This window comes from Pecten maximus, chromosome 14 (assembly GCF_902652985.1).
Source record: "Pecten maximus chromosome 14, xPecMax1.1, whole genome shotgun sequence".
In the NCBI taxonomy this organism is placed as follows: Eukaryota; Metazoa; Mollusca; class Bivalvia; order Pectinida; family Pectinidae; genus Pecten; species Pecten maximus.
The window spans coordinates 5,204,991-5,216,530 of record NC_047028.1 but is presented as its reverse complement, the minus strand read 5'-3'; the positions used below and the strand labels follow the sequence as shown (position 1 = coordinate 5,216,530).

Here is an 11,540-nt window from a genome sequence, read left to right as displayed (position 1 = left end):
CTGACGTGATGTCACTATTTATTGCCGTCTACGATGTCACTATCACCGTATACGATGTCATTATTACCGTATACGATGTCATTATTACCGTATACGATGTCATTATTACCGTATACGATGTCATTATTACCGTATACGATGTCATTATTACCGTATACGATGTCACAATTACCGTATACGATGTCACTATTACCGTATACGATGTCATAATTACCGTATACGATGTCACTATTTGTGTATCTATACAACAATATTTTTTCCATACTATAGGTATGGTAAGGTGCCAATGTAAAATACTGTTTGTTTTACATTGTGTTATATGTTGTAACTTACGGACTCGTTGTAGCAAAGACGATCATCCAAGCTTTAATGATTTGTAACGCAAACTTATAAGGATTCCGTCGAGTTGTCACAAAAAATATGATCGGCATTATGATAAACTGGTGTATGATGATTCCTATAACTACAAGCCCGACCAGCTTTCCCAGAGCTCGGAAATTTTGATCGAGGTCCTTCACGGTAGCTGTGGAAACAGCGATCAGGCTTAGGACACCCAGAGGTGTAGACCTGTAACGACAGACTAACATGAATTAGAACGTTAATTGTTTACTGTTATGTGGAAATGTACATGCATGATAAGCTAAGACTTAAAATTATTTAGGAAAGGTATTTTTCCTCGACACTTGGGGATATACAAAATTGCGTCTACTGAATTCCTGTTTAATGTAAAGAAAAGATAAAGATAAAAGATCGGAGGCATTTATGTTTATTTCCAGTATTTTGAAATACTCAAATACGCCAATATAGAAATTTGAATTGAAACTGCTGTTGCTTCTATTTAAAACAAATGTATTTGATAAAACAAAGGTCTAAGGTTTCGTAATGCTTTTCCATATCTAAATTCGAAAAAGATTTTTTATCGAAAACAACAAACTAAAGTGTTCGTATGGAGAGAAATAAGATAAAGCAGTCTTTATGAATCGTATCTGTAATTAACCGTTATTTATCATCTTTTTGTGAAATTGAAACATAATATCAAACTCCTCTATATTAATGGTTAGGTACTAGTACTTACCATAACAACCATTGTAGTATTATCATAATGATATCGGTCAGTGATGTGTAATTACCATAACAACCATTGTAGTATTATCATAATGATATTGGTCAGTGATATCTAATTACCATAACAACCATTGTAGTATTATCATAATGATATCGGTCAGTGATGTAAAGAATTTCAGTACTGGCTTGCCCTTTCCTTTTGCCTTGCTGATAGCTAATCCCAACAGCATGCATGTCACTATCATACCTACACAGAAAATAACACCAAATAATAATTAAACATTATTGAATGTAATAATTAATCTAAAAAATATTGGATTTCATTGAGAATTACTAATATTTCCATGCTCACCAGCATGGAAAATCAAAACGGGAAAACACAGGTAAAACAATGGAACTTTGGCAAAATACAATGTATTAATATCGACAATGTAGTTCTTTATTTTCTTGCTGTCTCTATCTCGGATCTGAGTTCATGAACGTGACGTTATTTGCATTTAACGGTATTTGGTTGGAGAGTTTCTTCCATTTGACGTAGAGGATAAGGGTCCTTCCGATTCTTCAGGAATAATAAGCAAAAAGTCTAATCATGTGGTTGACCTAGCCTACCTTCTTTCCTGCTGTCCTTATGGCATGATCGTAAGAGGCGACTACATTTGGGATATCATATTTTCTCTTCTCTCTAAACGACTTTCTTCATAATGTCTCCCTTGACACGGCCTCACTTTTTACGCTTTCAGCTGAGCGTTTGCCCCTGTGAGGAAGACCTTGGGTTCTGTCGCATGGCCGAGACAAACTAGAGTCGATAAAAACGATAGTGGCAACCGTACAGCATTTTGGGAGTGATACTACTGGTTCACCCTTTCTCAGTATAATGTGACCGGGTGAGATAGCCCACTGGTTTTCTTTGGAAGTATGTTTCAGTGAGGTAGCCCTATACATTCGGCAAGGAAGGCAAACATGAACATATTGCAGCTTCCTAAACCACGTACTCACACTCACTTCACGCATTATCTTGCATACAGGGCAGACCGTCTTTAAATGACCTCAGCTGTTGAAAGGACGTTAAAAATACAAAACCAAACCATGTATCTGATATTGGAAAACATACATTGGTTTGGGGATTTTATAACTTGTATGGATCAAGTATAACGATGGATCAGTTGTTTTAACATATTTTTTCAAGGGAGGGGCGCGATACTTCAGTCGATAAAGGGCCTGTAAAATGTAATATCAGACAGGTGTCTTGTTTGTTTTGGTGGTTTGATTTGCTCATGAAGCTGAGATCTCAAACAAATGTCCTGTTCTGATATGGTTATGTCCTTAGATAACACATTGCACCAACTGTTATGGATAACATGCACTGGGACCCGTATCTTGTTCAGTGAAGTAGCCACAAGCTACAACAAGGATGTGCACGCGGCCCTTTAACCCATCAAACAAACAAATACTTGAAAAGAGTTAATGGAAAACGTTCTGTAAATGTGTAGACAAATAGTATAAGAGTATATTTAAGTATTTTTGACGCTGTACTTACCGAGAACGTTGGTACCTGGGGTCTTCCCTACAGTTTTGGTTATTTTCCTCACAGTCTCGTCGACTGTCCCATTAGTTGTGTTCCTTGTGAATGTTTCATAAGTGACGTCATTCCGTGTAAGTGATTGTTGGAAAGCCATGTCCACTATATTGTCCGGCATTATATTCCTGGAGTAACACATCATAGTGATAGACCAGTCAATCAAAGCAGTATAGGTACAAATAGAATAATGTTAAAATATAATTTATAAAGAATCGCGAGAAAGATTAAATGCTGAATTAATTTAGTTAGATTATTGGATCCAGTATCTTGGAAACACTAAAGATTTAAAATTGTCGTAAATGAAAATATATTTCCAAAAGGCGTTCGGCAATATTTCCAACTTTATAATAAATTCATATTAAATAAGTAATATCGTAAAGTTTGATAATTTACCGGAGTAAATCTGCAAATATATCTGATGTTTCTATAGTAGCTGTGTCTGTGGTGTCTGTATCACCTGACCGTACTCCGTGCCCTTTATTGAAACAAAAATATGATAGGCAGAACCTTAGCATTTTAACGGTGTTTAAAACACTTGGAAAAAAACGGACAGAAAGATGTCTGTATCATTGTGTTACAATATAGATGTTGTAGGTGAATCATATCGTGTTTTATAGAAAAAAGTAACAAGCCATCGTAAATGACATCTGTATTATAATTATAATTATACAATTACCAAACTTGTAGCATCTCGACTCCTTTGACATGATATGAAATAAAAACGAAATAAAGAACTTAAATATCGTGTTTAAAGACAGATTGATCAACTATAACCTGTATAAAATGTAACAGGTGTTATGATGAAGGTAAAAAATACCGGGTTTCATGATGAGAGCAAGGACAACGCCGACGACAGAGGACAGGCTATTAGTGGCGACGATGAACGTAATCGACACGAGACTAATCCGACCATTACACTGGGGGTTCAGAGAGGCAGTGGCTATAACAAAACATACCATTTTAATTCATTTGAACAATTACAAGGTTCAGATAATACAGACTGTTTAATGTTGTTTTAAAGTTCAATATGGAACATTTAGAAATTTATGAAATCACCAGGCTGTTATACATCACCTCTTCCAGATTTGGAAAATTCTTTCGAATCTTTTTTATTCATTTTGTTTTTTTTTTTACATTTCTTCCCTCGTCTCCTTTGCCCTAAGCATCATTGACGAGTCCAAAGAAGATCAAAACAGCTGTATTATGCAGTTTTAACACATGAAATGAATCCAAGAGGAATAAGTTATTATTGTCAGGTCTCATCCTTTCTCCTCTCTTTCATGGATGGAATTTTTAGACCGGTAATCGAGCGGATTCAATTTTGGATGGAAGTTATTCTTCAAACCCACAATTTTCAAACATATAACATTAATTAAACTACGATTAACACATCTATGCATTTATTGCACATTTCAAAGGAAGTATATAACACATAACTTTACACTTCAAAATATACATTTCACTGATTGTTTTTTTCATTTAACTAAATGTGTATGTGCTTTTTTTCCACAGATTTTTATATATTTTCACAGCTTTCACAGAATTTTTACCAGTTTTACGGAATTAATTGCACTTGTGACAATGACATCTTACCGGCAATCATGCTGCTGACTATTAGAGGTATTATCATCAACTTTAACATCCTGATGAACAGCTCCCCAGGTAAACCTGCGCAGAGAGAATAACATAAAAGTTAGAAATGATGGCATTCAATACTCACCACATAATGGCGTCCGTGCCCCTAAGAATTGTACCTGCTGCCCCCATTGCATGTTTGTAAGAGACGACTAAATTTGGGATCTCATCTGTTCTCTTCTTTCTGAACAACTTTCTTCTTCCTTATGTCTCCCTTGACAATGCCTCACTTTTAGCCTTTAATTGAGCGTTCGCCGCTGTGAGGAAGGCTTTGGGTTCTGTCCCCTAGCCGAGACATACCAGAGTCTTTAAAAATGGTAGTTGTGCTCCTGCTTGGCGCTCAGCATATTAGGAGTGGGACGACTGGTTGGCCCGTTGTCAGTATAATGTGACCGGGTGAGGTGTCCTGCTGGGTGTCTTCGGCAGTATGCTTCAGTGAAGTACAATGTAGCACTAGAAATCGGCAAAAGTTCCGGCCTATCACAAGGAGACATAACACGAACATACCGCAGCCTCCCAAAACACACACACGCACTCGCCACATGCATGCATGTCGCACAGCACGGGAGGCCGTCCTTAAATGACCTTAGCTGTTAATAGGACGTTAAACAAATAAACTAAACCAAACCAAAGCCCCTAGCCACCTCGATCGTATACCCAGCTACATCTACACAACGTAACGTGCGCCTGTCGTCCGAACATTGTAGTCCGCCATATTGCGACAGCTCTGTTGCCGATTATATTATTGCAATTTTCAATAATTTTGCAAATGTATAAATTCTAATTTATGAATCCTATAATATTTGCATTAAATTGTTGGAATGTTACACATGCTGCATTATTTATTTGATGTTGATATTATTCGAATCTTGTTCCCATACGTGGAACTATATTATTCAGTGGAGTAATAATAAAATACGTAAACTGACATCAGAGGTGGAGACAAAAAAGCATATCACAGAGCACTCCCTGTTTATTGGTGAATATCAGTTATATTTCATCTACTGGGGTAGAGTGAACATTTCGATATTTGTTTAAAGAAAGAAAAATATATCAAACGTGATGTTTTCCAAGACTGTTTATTTATTACTAAAATCAAAAGTGACTGCAACAATTCTTGGTTGATATCTAAAATATCGAGAGAGAAAAAGAAGGAATGAAAACAGAGCGGTCTTGATTTAATTCATTATTTACCAATTGTAACCCAATCGGAAAACTACTCGGGCCTTTCCGCCATATCTTCGGGGAAAACACGTCCTTTCTTTTTGACGGAAGTAAATGACCTAATTACGTGGCGTACCATATGGCCGATTCGGCTTTTTTGTAATAAATCGAGCATGATAATTTTTCATCAACAAGAAGATGGTTCGAAACATATGTGGAATATTGCGTAACAATGCGTAAATAAGATCATGATCAACGTGTGATTAACGTATTAAAATAGTTTTAGTTCACCTGGTCCTAAGGGCAATAGGGGAAACGGGGGCAAATCCTCTAAATCACTACTAGTTCTGAACGACTGAATGCATTCTGGCCAAATTTGGTCTGGAGGATTATAGCTAGGGCAATGGAGATATAATATTGTATAAATGGAGGTCATTACTCTCTTGGGGCTTGAAAGGCTCTCCAAGGTTCACAAAAAAAATAAAGAAATAAATCTAATACTTCATTCAAAATAGCGCTGTTTTGTTGTTCAGTGTAATTTAGATCTTAGTTCGAGGCCCTGTTAACCCACGAGTCGTAAAGTTGTCTTCCTTCGTCATTTGTGTTACTATATATATCAAATAATTATCCCGATGTATCATATGCAGTATGTGTTGGTGATACGAGGGTTAAGCTTTGAATTTCCTGTCGTAGTTGTACTGTGATGAATATTTATAATATGTGTTCAATACGCATCCATGTATGTAAATACATTGCGATGTATTCATATCATCTTTTATTATATAATGCGATTGATTTTCCCTAACTATAAACATAAACGAAATTTTGAACAGCTAAAATGACTATTGCATGGTAACGTTTTGAACACCTGTGACACTTTGGAATTTGGTCACGGGCAAACTATTGAACACCTGTGACGTTTCGGAATTTCGTCCTACCCTTTAAAACACTTGGAAAAAAACGGACAGAAAGATGGTCTGTATCATTGTGTTACAATATAGATGTTGTAGGTGAATCATATCGTTGTTTAATAGAAAAAAGTAACAAGCCATCGTAAATGACATCTGTATTATTAATTATAATTATACAATTACCAAACTTGTAGCATCTCGACTCCTTTGACATGATATGAAATAAAAACGAAATAAAGAACTTAAATATCGTGTTTTAAAGACAGATTGATCAAACTATAACCTGTATAAAATGTAACAGGTGTTATGATGAAGGTAAAAAAATACCGGGTTTCATGATGAGAGCAAGGATAACGCCGACGACAGAGGACAGGCTATTAGTGGCGACGATGAACGTAATCGACACGAGACTGATCCGACCATTACACTGGGGGTTCAGAGAGGCAGTGGCTATAACAAAACATACCATTTTAATTCATTTGAACAATTACAAGGTTCAGATAATACAGACTGTTTAATGTTGTTTTAAAGTTCAATATGGAACATTTAGAAATTTATGAAATCACCAGGCTGTTATACATCACCTCTTCCAGATTTGGAAAATTCTTTCGAATCTTTTTTATTCATTTTGTTTTTTTTTTTTACATTTCTTCCCTCGTCTCCTTTGCCCTAAGCATCATTGACGAGTCCAAAGAAGATCAAAACAGCTGTATTATGCAGTTTTAACACATGAAATGAATCCAAGAGGAATAAGTTATTATTGTCAGGTCTCATCCTTTCTCCTCTCTTTCATGGATGGAATTTTTAGACCGGTAATCGAGCGGATTCAATTATGGATGGAAGTTATTCTTCAAACCCACAATTTTCAAACATATAACATTAATTAAACTACGATTAACACATCTATGCATTTATTGCACATTTTAAAGGAAGTATATAACACATAACTTTACACTTCAAAATATACATTTCATTGATTGTTTTCATTTAACTAAATGTGTATGTGCTTTTTCCCCCACAGATTTTCATATATTTTCACAGCTTTCACAGAATTTTAACCATTTTTTACGGAATTTACTACACTTGTGACAATGACATCTTACCGGCAATCATGCTGCTGACTATTAGAGGTATTATCATCAACTTTAACATCCTGATGAACAGCTCCCCAGGTAAACCTGCGCAGAGAGAATAACATAAAAGTTAGAAATGATGGCATTCAATACTCACCACATAATGGCGTCCGTGCCCCTAAGAATTGTACCTGCTGCCCCCCATTGCATGTTTGTAAGAGACGACTAAATTTGGGATCTCATCTGTTCTCTTCTTTCTGAACAACTTTCTTCTTCCTTATGTCTCCCTTGACAATGCCTCACTTTTAGCCTTTAATTGAGCGTTCGCCGCTGTGAGGAAGGCTTTGGGTTCTGTCCCCTAGCCGAGACATACCAGAGTCTTTAAAAATGGTAGTTGTGCTCCTGCTTGGCGCTCAGCATATTAGGAGTGGGACGACTGGTTGGCCCGTTGTCAGTATAATGTGACCGGGTTGGGTGTCCTGCTGGGTGTCTTCGGCAGTATGCTTCAGTGAAGTACAATGTAGCACTAGAAATCGGCAAAAGTTCCGGCCTATCACAAGGAGACATAACACGAACATACCGCAGCCTCCCAAAACACACACACGCACTCGCCACATGCATGCATGTCGCACAGCACGGGAGGCCGTCCTTAAATGACCTTAGCTGTTAATAGGACGTTAAACAAATAAACCAGAGCAAACCAAAGCCCCTAGCCACCTCGATCGTATACCCAGCTATGCCCTTCCACACATCGTAACGTGCGCTTGTTATCCGAACATTGTAGTCCGCCATATGTCGACAGCTCTGTTGCCGATGATATTATTGCAATTTTCAATAATTTTGCAAATGTATAAATTCTAATTTATAAATCCTATAATATTTGCATTAAATTGTTGGAATGTTACACATGCTGCATTATTTATTTGATGTTGATATTATTCGAATCTTGTTCCCATACGTGGAACTATATTATTCAGTGGAGTAATAATAAAATACGTAAACTGACATCAGAAGTGGAGACAAAAAAGCATATCACAGAGCACTCCCTGTTTATTGGTGAATATCAGTTATATTTCATCTACTGGGGTAGAGTGAACATTTCGATATTTGTTTAAAGAAAGAAAAATATATCAAACGTGATATTTTCCAAGACTGTTTATTTATTACTAAAATCAAAAGTGACTGCAACAATTCTTGGTTGATATCTAAAATATCGAGAGAGAAAAAAAAGGAATGAAAACAGAGCGGTCTTGATTTAATTCATTATTTACCAATTGTAACCCAATCGGAAAACTACTCGGGCCTTTCCGCCATATCTTCGGGGAAAACACGTCCTTTCTTTTTGACGGAAGTAAATGACCTAATTACGGGGCGCATCATATGGCCGATTCGGCTTTTTTGTAATAAATCGAGCATGATAATTTTTATCAACAAGAAGATGGTTCGAAACATATGTGGAATATTGCGTAACAATGCGTAAATAAGATCATGATCAACGTGTGATTAACGTATTAAAATAGTTTTAGTTCACCTGGTCCTAAGGGCAATAGGGGAAACGGGGGCAAATCCTCTAAATCACTACTAGTTCTGAACGACTGAATGCATTCTGGCCAAATTTGGTCTGGAGGATTATAGCTAGGGCAATGGAGATATAATATTGTATAAATGGAGGTCATGGCTCTCTTGGGGCTTGAAAGGCTCTCCAAAGTTCACAAAAAAATAAAGAAATAAATCTAATACTTCATTCAAAATAGCGCTGTTTTGTTGTTCAGTGTAATTTAGATCTTAGTTCGAGGCCCTGTTAACCCACGAGTCGTAAAGTTGTCTTCCTTCGTCATTTGTGTTACTATATATATCAAATAATTATCCCGATGTATCATATGCAGTATGTGTTGGTGATACGAGGGTTAAGCTTTGAATTTCCTGTCGTAGTTGTACTGTGATGAATATTTATAATATGTGTTCAATACGCATCCATGTATGTAAATACATTGCGATGTATTCATATCATCTTTTATTATATAATGCGATTGATTTTCCCTAACTATAAACATAAACGAAATTTTGAACAGCTAAAATGACTATTGCATGGTAACGTTTTGAACACCTGTGACACTTTGGAATTTGGTCACGGGCAAACTATTGAACACCTGTGACGTTTCGGAATTTCGTCCTACCCTTTCAAGCGACTAAGTCACTCAGTAATCAACACTGCCGATGACAGTGATGGTGACTTCTACGCTTACAGAAAAGTTGAGATGTCAGTGATTCTAAGTGTGTTTTAGTGATTATGTAATAAAACAAGTATATCATGGGTGTCTGCGCAACAATCCAGTATATTTGACCCTCGCTACTGGTAATCGACCGATGTTCTATTGCACTCGGCTTTCGGCCTCGTACCTCGTGTCAAATATTCTGGACTATTGCACAGAGACCCATGTTATATTTGTATAATAGACGACTTCCACTATAAGGGTATCGGGCCGACCATCACTGCGCCATTGATACGTTCTTTTTTTAAAGCAGCGGTATAAGCTGCGTGTATTTCTGGCTAGGCGATTGGGTGCCGTAGATCGTAGAGTTTGAGGCCCGGTCAGGGCACGAGTCATAAAGTTGTCTTCCTTCGTCAGTTGTGTTACTATGTTATATATATATATATATATATAATTAAAAGTAAATAATGTCCTTGTGATGGATATACATAGTCATAATAATAAAAAACACAAACCAGAAAATCACAAGCGCTTTAACATGCTTTGAGAGCAAGCTCTTCATGATGAAGATAAGACACTTCATATTAGAATATAGATGTAAGTGATGAAGATAAGACACCTCCTATTAAATATAGATGTAAGTGATGACGATAAGACACCTACTATTAGAATATAGATGTAAGTGATGACGATAAGACACCTCCTATTAGAATATAGATGTAAGTGATGAAGATAAGACACCTCCTATAAGAATATAGATGTAAGTGATGACGATAAGACACCTATAAGAATATAGATGTAAGTGATTGAAGATAAGACACCTCATATTAGAATATAGATGTAAGTGATGAAGATAAGACACCTCCTATTAAAATATAGATGTAAGTGATGACGATAAGACACCTCCTATAAGAATATAGATGTAAGTGATGAGATAAGACACCTATTAGAATATAGATGTAAGTGATGACGATAAGACACCTACTATTAGAATATAGATGTAAGTGATGAGATAAGACACCTCCTATTAGAATATAGATGTAAGTGATGAGATAAGACACCTATTAGAATATAGATGTAAGTGATGACGATAAGACACCTCCTATTAAAATATAGATGTAAGTGATGAAGATAAGACACCTCCTATTAGAATATAGATGTAAGTGATGAAGATAAGACACCTCCTATAAGAATATAGATGTAAGTGATGACGATAAGACACCTACTATTAAAATATAGATGTAAGTGATGACGATAAGACACCTCCTATTAGAATATAGATGTAAGTGATGACGATAAGACACCTCCTATAAGAATATAGATGTAAGTGATGACGATAAGACACCTCCTATTAGAATATAGATGTAAGTGATGACGATAAGACACCTACTATTAGAATATAGATGTAAGTGATGAGATAAGACACCTCCTATTAGAATATAGATGTAAGTGATGAGATAAGACACCTCCTATTAGAATATAGATGTAAGTGATGAAGATAAGACACCTATAATAATATAGATGTAAGTGATGAGATAAGACACCTACTATAAGAATATAGATGTAAGTGATGACGATAAGACACCTCCTATTAGATATAGATGTAGTGTGGAAACCCTCCTTAATTGATGTAGGATGGAAAAATTTTTGTTTAAAGAAAACCCAAAAACCTTTACCCCCTTTTTAAAAGGGAAACTTATATTCATGTGGTGAGATAGACCCTCCATTAAATAGTGTTGATAGGAAAAAACCCTTTTTAAATGGTGTATGATGTAAGAACTTTTGATTTTGACTAAACTCCAAAGGGAAAAAACCCTCCGGGGGGTTACAAAAACTAATTAGAATCTTGAATAATATGAAGAAAACCCCTTTAAATTTGTAATGTTGGCCCTTTAATTAG

General features: G+C 36.1%; 1 protein-coding gene across 1 annotated transcript; it reads right to left on the bottom strand.

The window, feature by feature from the left end:
* Window positions 1-329: 329 nt before the first annotated feature.
* Window positions 330-3,099, bottom strand: LOC117342664 (neutral amino acid transporter A-like). The gene is made up of 4 exons (XM_033904864.1): window positions 3,038-3,099; window positions 2,603-2,769; window positions 1,186-1,312; window positions 330-567 (listed from the first exon to the last, which is right to left on the bottom strand). The coding sequence occupies exons 2-4, from the start codon at window positions 2,760-2,762 to the stop codon at window positions 330-332; spliced, it is 525 nt and encodes a 174-aa protein (XP_033760755.1). The 5' UTR covers window positions 2,763-2,769; window positions 3,038-3,099.
* Between the last annotated feature and the right edge of the window lie 8,441 nt (window positions 3,100-11,540).

Coding starts and splice junctions, on each gene's coding strand:
- LOC117342664 (XM_033904864.1), bottom strand. CDS start 2,762: ATGCCGGACAATATAGTGGACATGGCTTTCCAACAATCACTTACACGG. Junction 1,313..2,602: donor CCCAGGTACCAACGTTCTCG/GTAAGTACAGCG, acceptor TTTTCTGTGTAG/GTATGATAGTGACATGCATG. Junction 568..1,185: donor ATACTACAATGGTTGTTATG/GTAATTAGATAT, acceptor CTGTCGTTACAG/GTCTACACCTCTGGGTGTCC.